Raw genomic sequence first — 20,644 nt, 5'->3', positions numbered from 1 at the left:
TGTGTGTGTGTGTGTGTGTGTGTGTGTGTGTGTGTGTGTGTGTGTGTACGTACATATAGGCGCATTTACATGTATGCAGTATACCACTGTACCTCTCAAGATAGAAAATGCTTTCTGTACCAGAGCTCTTCAACTGCTAAGTCAGGAGGCACAGGTTCAGCTATTGCTGGGAAGTATGATCACTTGGTTAAGATGGTGACTACTGGATTTCTCCTTTGTAAAAGTAGATTTTTCTTTCTGCATTTAGCAAATCATCTTTGAGGTGGTACTTTGGCAACTTCCAAATATCCTGTTCCTCAGCACCTTTCTAACTAATGGTTTTAGCATTCATTGATGATCCCTGCCTGAATCAGTTGAGTTCATTCACATATTTTTAATAGTAATGAAACATTACAGGGTTTTTTCTTTTCTTATACATGTATATGTTTATTAATATTGAATATTTAAATAATAATAATAAATATAAGTTATTTGCTTTATCCTACTTTATCAAAGAGTTAAAAAATATCAGTATTGTAGGAAACACCCTTAATAAGTGATGTTTATTTTATTGCTTCTGGTAAATTTATAACAAAATTTTGTAAACTTGTAAAATGTCTGTTGAGAAAAGGTACTATTATATGGGCTTACAAAACGTAAATTTCAGTTGTTTAAAATTCCAGTGAGGACAAACTTATATTTTAATTTAATACAGTTAACTGATGAGGATAATTAAACATCAGTTAATAAACTTGCACCATTTCTAAAATATACAAAATGTCACATTGCAATTTATGTACAACTATGTTATACACGTTTCTTTCAATTGGAAATAAAACCCATATTTTAAAATCAATATATACTTTAAAAATGTAAGCATCTAAATGGAAAAGTTTCCAAAATATTTAGTGTATTCAACCTTTTCCATAGATGCTTAAACAAATTTGGGGGAGAAAGAGCTATTAATATAACTGCAATACCTGTGTATTTTTTCACGTTTCTCATTCTGTGTATGTAAAAAATACAGGTATATAATATGAAATTATTTGTATAGTTTTAAATTCCCATTAATTTCCCATTCATTCAAAAAATCAGTATTGCAATTAATATTAAAACTGTTGAGTGAAGTTTAAGATTTTGTGGAACCTCTTTTTGTCCTTTGAACGTGTTCTAATAAGATTATATTCAATAAAATCAGTACTGTTCAAAAGTTAGCTAGAATATTTTCTTTTCGTTGTAGTTCTGTTACCATTTGACATATAGTTAGATTTATTTTCATATTTTTGATTTGGGGGCTTGGGGTATTTTCCTTTTTGGTTTAATTTATTTTTTGAATATTTAAAATACTTACATGCTACAGAAGTCAAAATTACATAAAAATGTATAGGTCTTGGTTTCATTCATATCTCCCATTCCCCAACCCTATAGGTAACCATTATTATTGGTTTCTAGGTTATCTTTCCAGTGTTTCTTTTTGTGAAAATAATAAAATACTTCTATATATTTTTTAACTCCCTTTTAAACAAAAACTAGCATACTATATATATTTTTCTGCGCCTTTTTTATCTTAATACATCCTGGTGATCATTCCATATAAGTTTATAGAGACCTTCCTCATTCTTATTAATGACTGCCTACTACTGTGTTTGGATAAATCATGCTTCTTTCAACTAGTCCTTTATTGATTAATAGTTGGATTTTTTCCCAAGCATTTGCTATTCCAAGTAATGTTGCAGTATAGCACTTTGTGCATGTATTTTTTTGATTTTATGAAAGTGCATCTTAGAGTAGATACCTATTGGTGGAATTACTGGCACATGAGGTAATTTTGCATATGTAATTTTGTTATATTTGCCACGTTCCCCTCTATAAAGGTTGTAATCATAGAGATTAGCAGGTATGAGAGTACCTGTTTCTCCAGAGGCTTATCAGAGTGCGTTGTCAAACATAAGGATCTGATGGTAGTTTTAATTTATCCTCTGATGAATGAAAACAAGCATTTTGTTTTTTCATATGTGTAGGGGTGATTTTTCTTTCCTTTTCTGTGAATTGTCTCTTCATATTTTTTGCTCTTTGGTTTTGGCCGTTTCCTCTATATTTTTAGAAGTTCTTTATGAAATCAAAGAGAGTAACCCTTTGAGATATAATTTGCAAATATTTCTCCTGGTTTGTCACTTGTCCTGTGACCTAAATTATGATGAGTCTTTGGGCTTCTTTTGCCACACAGTTTCTTTCTTATATACTTGAATTTATCAAGTTTTTCCTTTAAAGCTTCTGGATTTGGGGTCATAATTAGAAATGCTTTCCCTACTCTCAAGTAATAAAGGAATTTATACATTTTCTAGTATTACTTACATGGTTTCATTTGACTACTTTTATTTATATCTCTAATTTATTAGTATCTTATTCTGTTATATAGTGTAAGGTATGGATCTGATTTAATGTTTTTTTCAAATGGCCATCCACTTGTCCCAATACCATTCATTGAAAAGTCTAACTTTTCCCGCAGTGATTTGAGATGTCACCTTTATCATATTATCAGATTTTCATATGTATTTAGAACTCTTTTGGTTTTTATATTCTTTTTGATTGATCTTTACGTTACTTATTCACTGATACCACACTGTTTTAATTACATAGACGTTATGTTTTTATATTTGGTAGGGCTAACTTTCCTCCTCAGCTGTTCTTCTTTTTCTGGATTTTGCTAAATATTCTTGATTGTTTATTTTTCATATAAACTTTAGATTCAACCTTTGTAGTTCTGGAAGAAAATTATTGGTATTTTTATTGGGGAGAATTGAAATCTTTGTGATATTAATATAGAGTCATCTTTTCCAAGAACATGTGATATCTTTACACTTATTCATGTCTACTTTTTTTTTTTTTTGGTCTTTTAAGAGTTCTTTTTAAAAGCTTTTTATTATAGAAAATTCAAATGTACACAGAAATAAAAAGAATAATATAATGGACCCCATGTACTATTACCCAGCTTCAACAATGAACAACATTTTTAACAGCTGGAGTTCTTGACTTACAGGCAGGGTCCACTTCTTGACTCCATATTTATCTGACTTCAAAAGGGCAGTAGTGCTCTGGTGACTGTCACTCAAAGAGGAGTTTCTAGGTGAAGTGCAATGGTTATTACATTCATATAGTTTCTGGGAAAAAATTTTAAAGGTAAAGAGTTATGTTGATCTTTGAAATGTTTCAGATAGCAATTAACTAATGTTTTAGAGAGTAATTTAAAACAAAACAAAAGTAAATCCTGTTCCCTATCAAAGCATATTTGAAATTAAAAATCATAATTACAAATTCAGAATGAACATATGTCAAAGGTTTAATTTAATTCATTAGGTAGTGAGGGAACCAGTAAGATGGTAAAACTGGTTCTAAGTATTTGAGAAACTTGAGTTTATATAGTCCTTTCTTTAAAAAAAAAGAATGTTAGAACAAGATTGCTGCGTTAGAAACAAAACTGGTTAATGTCCTATAGGGTAACCTTTGGGTTATCTTTTCTATTAGATGGAAATCATTTGCATAGCTATTGGACACAAACCTACAGATTAATATGTAACTTCACAGAGTCTGGGTCCTTTAATTAATAATAAGTAATTCAGTCATTTATTCACCTAGAAAATTAAATAATTCTTTGGTGGACATGTTAAAGCCAGCACATCTGGGTCTGTGCGTCAAATCTGGCCTGACACTTGCTTTTATAAAATGCTTTTGAAACACAGCCACACTCACTGACTATGGCTGCTTTTGCACCATAATGGCAGAGTTGAGTAGTTCCAGCAGAGACTACTGGCCCACATAGCCTAGAATACTTACTTTTTGGCCCTTTACAGAAAAGTTTGCCAATTACTATATTAAACAGTGTTTCAGGATGATATTGAAAGGACATGTTGCCACTACCTAAGCCTTCCAGGATTGCGGTAGTTTTTCTTAAGAACCCAAATGAACATTAGGATGACAAAATCTGGTCTCTGCCTGGTATTTCTGTACCTAATGAACCTCTTATTGCTCCCCCTCTTCTGTATTTTTACTTTATGCATGTATATCTTTCTCTTTGGTGTTGCTACCTTTCTATTCTAGTTGTCTCTGTATCTTTTCCTGTAGTTCTGTCTTGTCCTCCTGCTCTTCTGTATTTCACTTTTTTCCTCCTCCTTAAACTGACTCTAATATGGAATGTTAATATATTTAAATATTGTACTGGTAAAGTATTATATTCCCTACTCTTAATTTTTTATTTTAAGCCCTTTAAAAAAATTTTTTTTAAGTTTATTTATTTATTTTTGGCTGCATTGGGTCTTCATTGCTGTGCATGGGCTTTCTCTAGTTATGGCGAGCAGGGGCTACTCTTCGTTGTGATGCGTGGGCTTCTCATTGCGGTGGTTTCTCTTGTTGTGGAGCATGGGCTCTAGGCACTCGGGCTTCTGTAGTTGTGGCACGCGGGCTCAGTAGTTGTGGCTCGCAGGCTCTAGAGCACAGGCTCAGTAGTTGTGGTGCACGGGCTTAGTTGCTCTGCGGCATGTGGGATCTTCCCGGACCTGGGCTCGAACCCGTGTCCCCTGCATTGGCAGGTGGATTCTTAACCACTGTGCCACCAGGGAAGTCCCTTAATTTTTAACTTAGGTCAATTTAAGCTGTTATATGCTTATCTTAAGATAAACCCAGAATATAAAACAATTTGAGCTATCAAAGATTTTATTTGTTCTATTAATCTCTTTTCTATCGCTTACGTCTCCTCCCACCACCAGTTATAGCTTTCAGTTGAAGAAAAGTTCCCTATTCTGTTATAATTAAGCGAAAGGATTTGTGGGTAAGGGGCATGGAGATAAGACTTTCTTAGTCCTAAACTTTATGTTTTAGAATATTTCTAAAACATTTTTTTCATGTATAGTTTTATGTAGGAAACCTTGAACAAAACAAAGTAACTGGGAATCTACAGAACAGTTAACTTTTTAGTTCACACTTACTAAATATTGGTAGTTGGATGTTTGATGATGCAGTCTGAATACAGTAAATAAAATTGCAGAACTAGAGTCCCGCTCAGTAAATATCCTATTTTCCTTTTCCTAAGTCTAAACATATGTTTTTCTATTTAGAAAAGGTTACATTTTGTTTAGATAGTTAAAGTAATACCTTTCTATTCTCATATCCTATATGAAATCAGAAGTAGTGCTCAATTAAAATGTTTTATCCCTTGATAAATAATGTTTTTTCATCTTCAAGATAAAGCAAAAGGAGAGAAAGAACAATACTGACACTTTATATGAAGTTGTATGCTTGGAAAGTGAATCAGAGAGAGAGAGGAGGAAAACTACAGCCAGTCCCTCAATTCGCCTGCCACAGTCTGGATCTCAGAGTTCAATGATTCCTTCTCCTCCAGAAGACGATGAAGAGGAAGGTAAATTGTAGGGAGAGCTTAATTTCTGTTTTGGGGTGGCGGACCATACAGACCTTTACAATTTTATCAGGGAATTGATAAAGTGACATAGTATTTTGAATTCTTTTAAGAGGACTGTGGGAGATTAAAAAGTGATTAACATAGGACTTTCTTTAAGGTAATTGTAACCAAGTTAGAAAAAAATGAGATTTATAATTAGTCCTTTTTAAAATAATCAGTCTATGCAAGCTTAGTGTATTAATATAGCACATTTTTAGAGCAAATCTGACACAGCTTCCACCTCAATAAATGTTCCCATCTCAACTGATTTATACATTATTGGATTTTCACACTGATAAGTATTAGGAATCAACCAGTTCTTTTTTTTTTTCCTCTTTTTTTCTTATGGTTATATCTGTAAACTGTTCTATCAGTCTGTGTTAAAAGATACTGTATAAAAGTGAGAAATGAAGGGAAGGAACACAGGAAAAGTGAAAGTTTGGGAAGCATTTTCCAGTTTATAATTTTGTACCAGAGCTTTATTTTTAAGGGCAAATTAAGCTGATTATGAGAGGTCATATGAGGCATGCATCTATGTGAGCTTCACAAGAAGTGTTCTAGAAAATTCATAGACGAGAACTCATTTCTCATTGTGGAGTATGTGGTGGAGCACCATGAATAGTTTTTTAGCTGGAACTTTTGAAGTGAAAGGAGAATTCAGGGATAAAGGGGCTGATTTAGGCACTTCTGGCTAAGAAATTACATTAACAAAAGCATGGAGGTGGCAGGAATGTCTGATTGGGTTAAAAGTAATACATATCCATGACTATATGTCCTTTTTTCAAGTTTAGAGCAAGCTCTTACTTTCCACTTTCTGTTGTTCCCTGTAACCTGCTTTTTCTGTGACTAATCAGCTTAGGATCATTTATTAGCAATTTTGATGGCCACCAGTTACTAGATACTTAATATGTGGTAGACAGGTACTTTGTTTATAAAGTAAAGTAATACTTTGTTTATATAGTCCTCACAAATATCCTGAAAAATAGGACTTATTTTGAATATACTTATTCTGAGCATAAGGCAATAGAATCTCAGAAAAGTGAATTTGCCCAGGGCCACAAAAGCTAGAAATTGGCAAGGAGGATTTTAATCCAGGTCTGTGAGTTAATAGTCTTGAGCTCTATTCTGTCACCATCTCTGGGCATTTAGTTCACATAAAGCATTTTGAAGTGCAAAGAAAGCACATATGTTGTTTTTGCGAAGTCAGAGATACAATTTATAGTCTTCCTGCAGAGGCGATTTAAGTCATGTTTTAAGGCTGGGAAAGGTGAAATTGTTCCCACTGTTTGAGATTGTCTACTGTATAACTGGTTCTGGAGACTTTCAGTTTCCCTTCTAGGTCAACACTGCTTAAGATGCAGAGCAAATAAAAGTTTATAGAACTTTCCTCCCCTTAAACTCAGCAATTAAAAAAAAACACCAAAAATTGAGAAAGGCACTCTATTTATTATGAAACCAGAGACTGTTCAAATCTCCATACTATAGATGTTAAAGGATATCTACCAGTTACAAAGGAATTTGGGCCCAACTAATAGATAACATCAGGATTGAGATGTAGTTCTAATCTCTAGCAGGCATGGATTTTTAATATAATTGAGGGGGTTCAGAAGGCCTGTACTGACAGCTCTTAACTGGGGAGAGGTAAGGACTAACAGCAGTCAGCAGTCCATGGGAGAATCAGGGAACACTAGAACACAAGCTCTATAAAGGAAGAGAGTGTGTCCTTTTCTGCCCCACATTATTTCCCTGGTGTGTAACCCAATTCCTGGTATATAATAGATGCTCAGTAAATATTGGCAGGATGAGTAACCCTCCTGGGGTCCATTTCCATAGTGAAAAGTTAATGACAGGAGAACTGGGACTGAAGAAGACTTCAGCCATGCCATCTGGTAATTCTCTCTAACCGAGTATACAAACAAGGGAAACTGGTCCTGTTGTGATGTTTGCTCCATGGAAAGAAATGGCTGTAATCCTCTAAAGAGGCTCCTTATCCATAGGACATTTGTGCTCACAGGGCTGGAAGCCAGCAGTTATAAATGAGAGGTGTTCAGAAAACATTCTGAACACATCCAGACAGTAAAAGAGAATTTTGTAAGATAGGTCTTCCTAATCTCTTTAAAGGAATTATCTCTTGTAAATTTTAGTACATTTTTTAGTAGCTGTCGTCCCCCAAAGACGTTGTGTTATATTGACATTTTTAATGAGTAGTTACTTGAGGTATTTAGAAAGTAGGGCCAATTCTGGCAAAAAAATGAAGCAGGGGAAGTTTGTCTTAGTGCACTGGAGCCTTTCTCTTTTCCTTATCTATCTGCAGAGGTCTCACTTATATTCAGTCTGTCCTCTTCCGTAACTCACTATGAAAACTGCTGATAATGTTCAAGGCATTATAATATAAATAAGTTTAATAATAAGTATCCTGGATTTCTGAGCCTTTAAAATCAGTGCTCTCAGATATGCCATCTCTAAACGGATGCCAATTCATGATGTAATCATCAGAGGTGTAAAGATCAAAACTTTTTAAGGCAGGTTAAACCAAAAAATCTAGATACAGCATTGGTTGAGGACACATGGAAACAAGTACTGTTGTACCCAACTAGTGCAAATATCAATTGGTAAAACCATTTTGGAAGGCAGTTTGTCAGTAAGTTTCAAAATCCTTAAAAGCATGCATTTTTTAACCCAGGGAGTTCTCTTCTGGGCATATACCCAATAAAAACAATGAGATATGTTCATCCTGATATTATTTGTAGTAAAAAGTTGAAAACTCACCAAGTGTCCAACAAAAGAAGATTATTAAGTCTTAGTTCATATTTTCCCTCCAATTTCATTACACTTTTCAATTTGTCTCAGATGCCTTTATCATTGCCACTTTTTTCACTGTCTTTATGTCTTATAATCTTTCACTTCATATTCACATTTACATTTCCTAATTATTTGAACTAAGTTTGAAATGATTCATTTTGGTCCTTTTTTAAATATTTTTGTGCTTTCTATTATAAATTATGTCATTGTAGAAAATTTAGAAAGTCATAAAAACATAAAGGAGGAAAAAGAATCATAACTCCATCACTCAGTGTTAATGTCTTGGTATAGTTCATTCCAGACTATTTTCTGTTTTTTAACATAGATTATAATGAAGATTTAGCTCTTATGTTTATTTTTTGTGGTATTTTGCCAGATCATTATGTAAACAAGTGTCAACACAAATTTACATTGTAAACATGTATCATAATTTATTCTGACATTCTCTGCTTTCTTATTTTTGTAGCTTATGCTTAGGTGGTTTGTAATTTTAACTGTTATACATAAGACTGCGATATATTTTCATGTATAAAGCTGTTTGCTTTGGAATAGGTGAGAGAACATACTCATATTTTGAGTCCTATCATTTTATAATTATATGGCTCTTTTCTGCAGTTGACATAATATAGACCTATATGAAAAGCAAAAGAGAATTAAAGAGATTACAACAACATTCCACCTGGGACCATTTTTATTTTCCTCATACTTATAACTATACACTGAAAGAGAGAAATTATGATACTTTGTTCCCAGTAAAATCTTTCAAATTTGACTGTTATGTTTCTAGGTCATTCTTCTGGCTAGCATAGCCACCTCTCTTATCCTTTTTTGTGTGTTTTGTTTATTAAAGATAACGATGAACCTCTCTTGAGTGGATCTGGTGATGTATCCAAAGAATGTGCAGAGAAAATTCTTGAAACATGGGGAGAACTGCTGTCTAAATGGTAAGTTGTAATAGAATAGTTCTCCTTTTCACCTATAATTCTTATTTTATGGGTATGGAATTTTACCTAACATTATTGAATTTTGGAGCCAATAATAAAAACCTAAGTATGAGGTTCATCTGTTTTTAGAGGTTTATAAGGGTAGTAGTGAAGATCTGAGATCAACTTTCAAAATATCAGAAACCTAATAAATTCACATTGTTGCAGAAAATATTTATTCAAACATGGAAAGCATGGGGAGAATAAACAAGAAAAGAAGTCATTTGTATTAAAGTGGTTAGGAACCACTGACTGGTTAAGATAATACACAGTTGTTAAGACTATAAACAATAATCAGGTTTAGAAGATGCTCACACAATGCATAGAGCCATGGTAAGAGACTCCAGGTGGGATTTTTCCTTATCTGTGTTATATGCCTCAACTGACAGAGCAGCATGTTATAAACATGGTATATATTAATTGCTCTACCAATTAGTTTTCCTACTAACACTTGTAAAATTCAGGAATTTCTCATCAGCTCAAAAGATGGTTTGACAACAAAATTAAACACTATCCTCTAGGCTGTCTAAAGAGAGTACACTACCTTCAGGTATTTATTAATGGTATCAGAGACAATCTGGTAAATCAAGTTGGTGAGACATTTATGTAGTTTCCTTTCCCCATTGAGTAGGATGCCTGTATATGCTGAAAAGAGCTGAACTGGAAAGTGATCTGAGTAGTTTTCTATTTCTGACTTTCTGGTTATTAGGGTTGTCCGTTAGCTCCCCATGGACCTGTTATTTTGGAGTCTGATTTTTCTCGGAAGTTTTAACTGTTGAAACCTTCACTCTATTCTTAGTAAAACTGTCTCAGCATTAAAAAAAAAAACTTCATGCCCTTAAGGGATGGGACTACAAATGGGCATCATCTGCTTCTAGCACTCTCACAGTGCTTTACACTTCTGGTAAAACACTCTCCACATTGGGAAATGTCAAATGTGTACAGGAGGAGGATGCAAACCAAAGCATGGTTTGTCTTTACACAAGTGGTTTTAATAAATGAACTCTGCAAAAGCCCCCCAGGGGAATAGTTTTCATTTATTTTTGATATTCCTGTAGCAATCAGGAGACAAACCTGCTGATGCTCTCATCACAATATATTTTCAGTTCAGTGATTTTGGAGTGTTTGGACTGCTGCTGGCAGGAATTTCATCTGTATAAAAAGGTTTCTGCTCTAAAATAGAAATGTAATTGAGTCTTGACATGGTTATATAATAGCGTATTTAAAATCATTTATATATAGCATCTAAGTTTTATAAAATGAACTCACCAGCATTTTATACAGTTGCTTGGAGTTTGTTTTATCAAGCTTTGTTTATTCATTTTGTTATTCATTTGATTAAATGATATCCTTATCTTACTCCTTCAAATATATTAACTAAGTTTCCATCTGTATCAACTGTCTTTCAGGGTGTTTAAAACTGTTTTTGCTGGTTTCAGTCATGTCTTTAGAAATAATAATACAGTTTCTCTTCTTCAATTCATTTTGTCATTATTTTTTTTCATCATTATTATATGTGTTCTGTAATAGGAACCATCCACAGTATCATGGAGTTTTAGAGCCTGGTAGACCTGGCTTCAAATCCTACCTCTCCTATTTCTAAGCTATATGATATTGGGCAGGTCACTTAACTCTTTTGAGTCTGTTTCTTCATTTACAAAATACAAGTCTGTAGAACCACCACTCAGGATTATTCTAGATTAAAAATAATAGATGTTGTAATGGTAGTAATCATAGTAAGAAGTAATAGATTTATCACGTATCCGGTGCTGTGCTAAGTTATGTGCTCTATTTCAACTATAACAACCTTATAAAATAGTATCCATTTTTATAGATGAGGAAACTGGCTTAGAGATTAAGTCAGCAATTCTAGTTAGTAAACAGCACCCAGAATTTTTAACACAGTCAAGTCTGGTCCCAAAGCTGGTTTATTTAACTCTACATTAGATTTTAGTGGCAGTAATTGTAATAAATATACCTTTGCGCTCTAATTCTCCAAGTTCCTTTTGATATGAATTTTAGTCAATAAGAGAACTAATGTCAGTAATAAAATAGTATGCTGAGTTAGCTAGTTATTATTATAAGTGACATAAAATTATTCTGAAAATAATTTTATCAATATAAATCAAGCTAGGGTTATCAAATAATCCTGGGGGTTAGGTTTATTTTTTTTGTAAAGAGCCAAGTATAAATGTTTTAGGCTTTGTGGTCAATAGTCTCTATTGCAACTACTCAACTCTGCTGTTGCAGTGTGAAAGCAGCCATAGACAGCACGTAAAGAAATAAAAATGGCTGTTTCAATAAGAGTTGATTTACAGAAACACATGGTGAGCCAGATTTGTCCCACAGGCCAAAGTGTACCAATCCTTGAATTAGGTAATAGGACTACTTTTGTCCTTTCTGCTCCCACCTGTTCAACTTTTATATAGTTTTTTTTTCTAAGCAAAGCCAAAACTATACTGAACTATCTATAGCTCTTATATTAGGGTGCTAGCATCACAGAATTAACCATTTTTAAATGTACTGTGCATTATTGTGCTAGTATTCTGGGAGAATTTTGAGAAAAGTCTCAGACCTTTTTGTATTTTGATAGTGGTCATTTTGTACCAGTAACTTCTGTTTAAATCTGATAGTCACAAGAATTCCTCTGTGTCAGGATCCTGCTTTATGTGTCAGTAATGGTGGCTTTCAAATCACAAAGCAGCTATTACGTAACATATAGTGCATTCATTAGTCTTAGAGTTTGAGGCTACCTCAGTCTTGTAATCAACTTCCCTGAACTTCTTTCTGCATCTGTAGAACTGGAGATACTGTCACATACCTCAGATGGTGGTTGTAAGCAGCAAATAAAATTATGTGCAAAAGCACTTTGTAAACTAATACCAACATTTCAAGATTTTTTTTTATAATTTAATGCTGTGTTTCCTTTATTTATTGTTTGTTTATTTATTTGGTTGCACCACGTCTTAGTTGCGGCTCTCAGGCTCCTTAGTTGTGGCATGTGAACTCTTAGTTGCGGCATGCATGTGGGATCTAGTTCCCTGACTAGCGATGGAACCTTGGCCCCCTGCCTTGGGAGCTCAGAGTCTTAACCACTGCGCCAACTGAGAAATCCCTCAAGATGTTTTATTTCCCCCCCAAAAAAAGTATTTTAGGGAATTCCCTGGCGGTCTAGTGGTTAGGACTCTGTGCTTCCACTGCAGTGGGGGCATGGGTTTGATCCCTGGTCTTGGAGCTGAGATCCCACATGCCACACAGCACGACCCCGCAAAAAAGTTGTTTTATTTCCCCCATTTTGTAGATGAGATAAATGAAGCTCAAAGACTTTAATGACTTGTTTTGATGTTAAAATAGTACAGTAGAAACTTTCTTATCCACCATAGTTATTCAAAAAAGTTACTGGAAGTAAGGTGTCATAAAAACTGCTGAAATCATATATCTTTATATTTATTCTCACTTGGAACAAATATATATTTAAATGTAAAATGTAAAAATACACAGTTTGCTTATCAATTTTGATGCAGAGTCGAGCTCTTATCTTTGGCTATGTGTCAAATGATTGGAATTTTGCTTTGTTTTTCTTATACAAACTACAACCATAAAGCTGTGGTTTCCAGTTTTGCTTTTTATCAAAAAAAAGTAGAGTAATAATTTAAAGATACTTTAAGAAGCAGTCTGACTTCAGAATTCTTTCCTCCACTCAATCTTTTACAGTTACATTGGCCACATCTAGTTCAATGACTTTTTTTAAAACTATATTACCTTTATTAAGTCTTTGTATATCATTTAGTTTAGCTTTCATAAAAATAACACTCTTTTAGAGAAGCTGTCTTTAATGCACTTATGGATTATGGCTTTATTTTTAGGCATCTTAACTTGAGTGTGAGGCCAAAGCAGTTGTCATCCTTAGTAAGAAGCGGTGTTCCTGAAGCTCTTCGAGGAGAAGTCTGGCAGCTGCTAGCAGGTTGTCACAACAATGACCACCTGGTAGAAAAGTACCGAATTCTCATCACAAAGGTAAGGGGATGATAATTCAGCTTCAGCATTAGTCCTTTTAGAAATTTATTACAAAAAGATCATTGTGGCTATTTGATTTCTAAGAATTTTATATAATTCGTTTATCTGATGTAAGAGTAGAACTTTCATACTTCTGTCCCAGAGATATTTCTAGTATTGGCACAAAGGAGAAGGCATAGGTTTTCTTCCTTCCTTTTCACCTCAGAGGCAAAAGATGGCCTCTACCCTTTGTGTATGAATCTCTTTTGACCATAATTTCATTCTTAGTCAGGTCAGTTGTGCTGTGCCATGTGTAAAAACTTTCGTTTGTTTGTTTATGTATTTATTTATTTATTTTGCGGTACACGGGCGTCTCACTGTTGTGGCCTCTCCCGCTGTGGAGCACAGGCTCCGGACACGCAGGCTCAGCGGCCATGGCTCACAGGCCCAGCCGCTCCGCGGCATGTGGGATCTTCCCGGACTGGGGCATTACCCGCGTCCCCTGCATCGGCAGGCGGACTCTCAACCACTGCACCACCAGGGAAGCCCTCCTTTCTTTATTTTCTTTCTTTCTTTATTTATATTTTTGCAGTACGCGGGCCTCTCACGTTGCGGAGCACAGGCTCCAGACGCGCAGGCCCAGCGGCCATGGCTCACGGGCCCAGCCGCTCCGCGGCATGTGGGATCTTCCCAGACTGGGGCACGAACCCGTGTCCCCTGCATCGGCAGGTGGACTCTCAACAACTGCGCCACCAGGGAAGCCCCCTTTGTTTATTTTAATCCTTTTCACACTTCAAAGAAATGTGCTCTTTGTAGATAAGGCCTAGTCCTAGTTTTTACAATTGGAAGAACATGGTTCTTATATCGTAAACCATATTCCCTTTTAGTTCATTCCTCTAAAGTGAAGAATTCTATTTTTTATAGTATCCCCTTCTCAAGTTCATGAATTGCTCAAGGTTTTGCAAGTGAAGCAACGAAATTTTTCCTTGTACAAGTATACAAGAATTTAAACTAATTTTTTGCAAGGTCAGGCTGTGCTTTGTGCCTTTTGCAGGACCCATGGTACTGGTTATAAGTTTTGTTTTTGTTTTCTAAAATTCTTCAAGTTTTTATCTTTAGGAAGCAGTTTCTCCAATGATATGCAAATCCCAAACCTGAATTATGAATGAATTTCTCAGAACCCCCAGTAATATATGAAAAATTTTCAATGTGACAAAAGGTGGGACTTCTTTTAAAAATATATTAAAACGTTATGAGGTGAATAGTATCTCTATAAAACTATAATTAAAAAAAAAACCTTATAGGTAAGGACAACATTTGAACATGAAATCAGATCTTTCCTCAGCAGAAATATGACTTTTTTTTTAACACCTTTATTAGAGTATAATTGCTTTACAATGGTGTGTTAGTTTCTGCTTTATAACAAAGTGAATCAGCTGTACATATACATATATCCTCATATCTCCTCCTTCTTGCATCTCCCTCCCACCCTCTAAGTGGAGAAAAATGACTTTTATTTGCTCAAAATATTAGTGTTTCTATTCATCATCTTGTTTCCAGACAGATGTATTTTCCTTCAGGAACTAATATTCTGTTTCCCTTCATTATGTTGATGTTATTGTTTAACCAGCTATATTGAGTGCCTATTACAACCACAGTGCTGGAGCTAGGAGGTCAAACACAAAAGCAATTAACATAAATCATGTGATAGTCTGGAAAAGCACAGTGGGAACCACCAAAAGGAGTGATTAATTCAGCCTGGGGGAATAGGAGAGTCTTTATCAGGAATATGATGTTTAAGATGGGTTCCAGAAAAGACCTCCCTAGGCATGGAAGAATGGCAGAGCGTTGTACTCATAGTACCATTAGAGACATGGAAGAACAAGGTTATGCAACATGTATGGCTAGCAAAAGTACACTTAGTTGATTTTTTTCTTTTATTGGCAAATCCTATTTTGGATATATAATTATAACATTTTGAAGTCCTTTGAAATGTTTGGCCAAAAATTATTTCTTAAATATTTTTGGTGTGGCTACTCATAGAGATAATTTAAAGACATGAAGTATTTGGGCTTCCCTGGTGGCGCAGTGGTTGGGAGTCCACCTGCCGATGCAGGGGATGCGGGTTTGTGCCCCGGTCCGGGAAGATCCCACATGCCGCGGAGCGGCTGGGCCCGTGAGCGATGGCCACTGAGCCTGCGCATCCAGAGCCTGTGCTCTGTAGCAGGAGAGACCACAACAGTGAGAGGCCTGTGTACTGCAAAAAAAAAAAAAGGAAGACATGAAGTACTCTATTTTTCTGGTTCCATGAAAATGGTGATATCTGTTTCTCGAATAGGAACCTGGTAGTTATTATTATAATTGACATTTTAAAAATTTGCTCTGAATTTTTTTGAGGGGAGAAACTACTTTAAATTTAAAAAAATTTTTTTTTACAGCAAGCTGTAATTTACATAGGCTAAAATACACAACTTTAAAGTGTACGGCTCCATTACATATGAATACACTGCTCTGATCATTACTAAAAGGAAGAATATATCCATCACCCCAAAAAGTTGTTATTGTCCCTTTCTAGTCATAACCACTCCTACACCACCCCTGAAAAACCAATACAGTAAGTCCCCTACATACGAACCTTCAAGTTGCGAACTTTCAAAGATGCAAACACGTTTGCATGTCCAATCATGTAAGTTAGTTCACGTATCTGGCGTACATTGTCACGTGGTGCATCATGTACAAGTGGCTGTGCTTTTGTGTTCTTTACTGTACAGTACTGTATAGAGTACAGTAGTACAGAATCTTTATTTCAAGCCCAGGATGTCCAGAAGCCAGCATGAAAGCAGTGGTGATGTAGCTGATACTACTGTACTTTTCAAGGTACTGTACTATAAGGTTTAAAATGTTTTATTTTTTGTTTTTATTTGTTTTTTTATGTATTGTTTGTGTGAAAAGTATTATAAACCTATTACAGCACAGTACTGTATAGCCAGTTGTTTTAGTTGGGTACCTAGGCTAACTTTGTTGGACTTGGGAACAGACTGGACTTACAAAAGTGCTCTCGGAACAGAACTCGTCATATGTAGGGGACTTACTGTAATCTTTCCCTAGATTAGTTTTGATTGTTCTTGAACTTTATTTACAAACAGTCATGCAGCATGTACTCATTTGTATTTGACTTCTTTTGGTCATCCATTTTGGGAGTGTATCAGTAGTTTGTTTTATATTTGTTTTCGTTTTTTTAATTGCTGAGAATATTCCATCGTATGAATATTTAAATCACACTTTAAAAAAAATCTGTTCTGCTATTATAGATGTTTGTGGCTTTTTAAATTTCTCCCTGTTTTAGCTTTTATAAAGCTGCTGTGAACATTCTTGTGTTGTTTTTTGTTTTGTTTTTGTTTTTTGCGGTACGTGGGCCTCTCACTGTTGTGGCCTCTCCCGTTGCGGAGCACAGGCTCCAGATGCGCAGGCTCAGCGGCCATGGCTCAGGGGCCCAGCTGCTCCGCGGCATGTGGGATCTTCCCGGACCGGGGCACGAACCCGCTTCCCCTGCGTCAGCAGGTGGACTCTCAACCACTGCGCCACCAGGGAAGCCCTCTTGTGTATATTGATAACAGGTGCTATGGTCTGACTGTGTCCCTTAAATTTCATGTTGAAACCTAACCACTATACCAAGGTGATAGGGAGGTGATTAGGCCATGAGGGCAGAACCCTCATGCTTGGGTTAGCACCGTTATAAAAGAGTCTCGGGAAAGATCCTCCCCACCTTCCACAATGTGAGGATACAACTAGAAGTCGGCAGTGTGTAGCCCAGAAGAGGGCCTTCACCAGAGCCCAGCTGTGTGGCACTCTGATCTTAGACTACTAGCCTCCAGAATTGTGAGCAATAAAATTCTGCTGTTTATAAGCCATCCAGTCTGTGGTGTTTTGTTATAGAAACCCAGGCAGACTAAGACAGTGCAATCTTTTATTCAGTTATTCTTCTATTGGTAGGCATTTATTTTGTTTCAAGTTTTTAGCCTCTAAATAGTGTTTACTAAACAATCTTACACATGTTCTAAATCTTTGACTTTTATTGAATAGTCTCAGTAGTGTGATTGTTGGATCAAAGGGTAATATGTTTTTTAAACTTGTTATTTAATTTTTGTATTTAATTTACTTATGTCCAGATTGCCTCTGTGAAAGGCCATATATGACAGTTCACAGTTCCACCAGCAATGTAGGAACGTACCTATTAACACATATCCCAAACAGTATTAGTTATCAGTGTAAGTTTTGCTGTCAGTGGATGTAAGTGATGCCAGTATGTCTTTAGTTTGCAGTTCCCTGACTACAAATAAATTTGAGCGATTTGCTCTTCCATCTCTTTATATTCTTTGTATATTTTTCTATTAACTTTAAGATGTCAGTTTCTAAGTACTTTATATAATTATATTCTTTGTAGTTTCATTATAAATATCTTTCTAGAATTTTAGATTTATATTAACTTTATGGTTTCATGCCATACGAAACACTTTCAATTTTTATGTAGAAAATTGCATCTTGGTTAAGGTCTCTCCTACCTCTAGATTTTGTAAATATACTTTCCAACGTTTCCTTGTGATTTTTATTGTACGTGTTATATTTTTATGTCTTTAATCCATCTGGAATTTATTTTTGTACATGGCATATGATAGCAGTCCAATTTTACTTTCTCCCAGATGGATAACCAGTTGTGCTACTTCTATTTTCCTACTGAGTAGAACTGCCACGTTTGTTATATCTTAAATTCTCATATATGCTGGGATTGATTTCTAGCTTGTTCTATTTATTTATTTTTGTGTATTCCTATACCAATACTGTTTTGGTTAAAGAGGCTCTGAGTTATGTTCTAATATCCAGTAAAGCAAGTCTTTTTTTCACTGTTTCCTGTTTCATATTTTTCTTATCTATTTTTGCATATTTAATCTTCCATATAAACTTTAAAGTCATTTTCTCCAGTCTCACCATTATCCTGAAAAGTTATATAAGGATTCTAGTTTGAATTACATTTAATTCACATATTAATTTAGGTTATAAGATACATTGTTATAATATCTTTACATCTGAGAATATGGTATGCCTTTCCACTTGTCAAGGTCTTATGTCTGTTGGAAGACTTCAGAGTTGCCTTCATATATGTCTTGTTCCTCTTTTGTTAAATTTATTCCTAAGAATTATCTTAGAGTGTTGTCGCTATAGCAAATGGAATATTCTTTTTTCTGATTTCCATTTCTAAGTAGCTAATTGCTACAACAGAGAATAGACATTAATTTTTTCTAATTCTCTATCCATCTACCTCTTGATATTTTGATTAATCCTCCTAATTTTATACTAGCATCTTTTAAGATTTTCTGGTATATGATAATAGCAGCAAAAACAGTTTCACTTCTTTTTTCACTGTTTATTCAGGCTACTAAATTTTCTTGTTTTTATATTTGATAGAAGCTTTAAGACAGTGTTTAATGATGGTGGTGATAGCATCCCTATTGAGTTCCTGATTTTAATTAAAATGGTCTTAGTGATTCAGACTTCTGGAAAGCATGCTATTCAGTTGTGGGGGTTTTTTGGTAATACTTTTTATTTTATTTAAGTGATTTTATTCTATCTCAGGCTTTGATTTTTTTTATTAGGAATGTCTACTGAAATTTTATGAAGGACTTTTTCAGCACTTAATAGTGAATATGATTTTCTTTAACTTGTTCTTGGAGTAGATGCGTTATCAACATATGATAGGCTTCTTGATATTGAACTACCCTTGGCTTCATGGAATAAATTTCTGCAGACCAAATACTCCTGGATTTTTAGTTTTCTGTTCTCTCTGGTCTTTGACAGAGGGTTCCTCAACCCTAGTCTCTAGTTAGAACTTGTCAGGCACAGGGGAAAGAAGCCCTAAGTAATTCACAGGGACTCTTACGGGCTCTCTTACTCCCAGCTGTAAGACCTATAGCTATTTGGGTCTGGTAAATCAAGTAAATTGGAGTTGAGAATGGAGGGAAAAGAGGGTGCTTTCTGGTCTCCATCTTCCAGAATCATCCTCTGGTCCTTCTTTCTTTTGGTTATTTTTCACCTTTTATATCAGTGACTATTTATTTTGCTTAGTACCAAAAATTTACATCAGAATGGCTTCCTTAACAGATTCTTTTAATAAATAAAAGAATAATGAAATAGCAGCGTGTTCTGATGTTTCTCTTTCCTTCCATCCAGTCAGCCTTGTGTTTTCTGAAACCTATTTGCATTGTTTTCGCTAGTGATTTTAGTGGCAAACCTCAGTGGTAACAGTCTTTTGCCATCAATTTCAAGTTTTTATCCAGAGCCACATAATCGATATTTACATTTCTGATTGTCCAAGGGAAGCCCTGGAGGCCCAGCCACATTTTACCAGTCTGGAAAAATAATTTAAATATCTAATTATAACTTCGTTTTAATTAAAAATCTCTTCCTGGTTGATTTGGTAATAGTCAAGGATTCAATAATATTTAATCATAAGAACCTCCTGTGGATACTAAACAAAAAGGGGATCAAGTTAGCAAAAAGATCACTGGCCATGAAGTTAGGAAGTGTCTGGGTACTAGTTTCAACTCTGCCACTGGCTTACATGAACTCAGATGAGGTTCTGACTATTTCCTTTTCTCTGCTGAAATGAGGTTGCTGAAGTAAATGGTTGAGCTTCCTTTAAGTTTCCTTTAAGCTTTAACATTCTGGAAAAATTAAATGGAATGTTTGAGTCCTGCCTCCAAAATAGCCTGTGATTCTACTGTTTCACAACTCAGTACTCTTGCTGTCTGATTCTGTAAGAAAACAATTGCCAGTGGACTTTCAGAACTTTATTGTCTGCTCCACTATAGCAGTTGCCATAGTAGGTCAGCTATAGACTGAATGTTCTTGGCTCCCCAAAATTCATATGTTGAAACCCTAACACCACCCCCACCCCCAACAATGTGATGGTGTTTGGAGGTGGGGCCTTTGAGAGGAGATTCAAGATTCAAGGGACCTCTCAAGGGGGTAGAGCCCTCATGAATGGGTTTAGTATCCTTATAAAAAAAGACCATAGAAAGCTCCCTTGCCCCTTCTGCCATGTGAGGACACAGTGTAAGATGACTGTGGATTCTCACCAGACACCAAATTGCCAACACCTTGATCTTGGGCTTCCCAGTCTCCGGGACTATGAGAAATAAATTTATTGTTTATAGGCAATTCAGTCTATGGTATTTTTGTTATAGCATTTCTAATGGACTGAGATACTATTCCTTTAAATTGTTATTTGTGAAAATAATTTTTAAGTCCCTATATCCCATCTTTGTAAATTCATGTACCCTCTGATGAGTTTCTGTAAGTCATACCTGTCCAGGCAGTTTTCAAGTTCTTTCTGAATTATAAGACTATAAAAACATAATTAGGTTTGGTCATATTA

The 20,644-nt window shown here is 35.2% G+C and overlaps 1 protein-coding gene across 3 annotated transcripts in view; it reads left to right on the top strand.

The window, feature by feature from the left end:
• Window positions 1–20,644, top strand: part of RABGAP1 (RAB GTPase activating protein 1) — a 170,955-nt gene that overhangs the window by 66,924 nt on the left and 83,387 nt on the right. For all 3 annotated transcript variants that reach the window (XR_003432507.1, XM_027104919.1, XM_027104920.1), the window contains 3 exons: window positions 5,218–5,392; window positions 9,084–9,177; window positions 13,083–13,233. Coding sequence is in view for 2 of the 3 variants with exons in the window: in XM_027104919.1 (XP_026960720.1) it covers window positions 5,218–5,392; window positions 9,084–9,177; window positions 13,083–13,233 (420 nt within the window). In the remaining variant the exon portion in view is untranslated. The remainder of the gene's footprint in view (window positions 1–5,217; window positions 5,393–9,083; window positions 9,178–13,082; window positions 13,234–20,644) is intronic.

This window comes from Aethalodelphis obliquidens, unplaced genomic scaffold (genome assembly GCF_003676395.1).
Source record: "Aethalodelphis obliquidens isolate GAN/ISIS:26980383/991018 unplaced genomic scaffold, ASM367639v1 scaffold7, whole genome shotgun sequence".
NCBI classification, from domain to species: Eukaryota; Metazoa; Chordata; class Mammalia; order Artiodactyla; family Delphinidae; genus Aethalodelphis; species Aethalodelphis obliquidens.
This window is presented reverse-complemented; position numbering and strand designations above follow the sequence as displayed.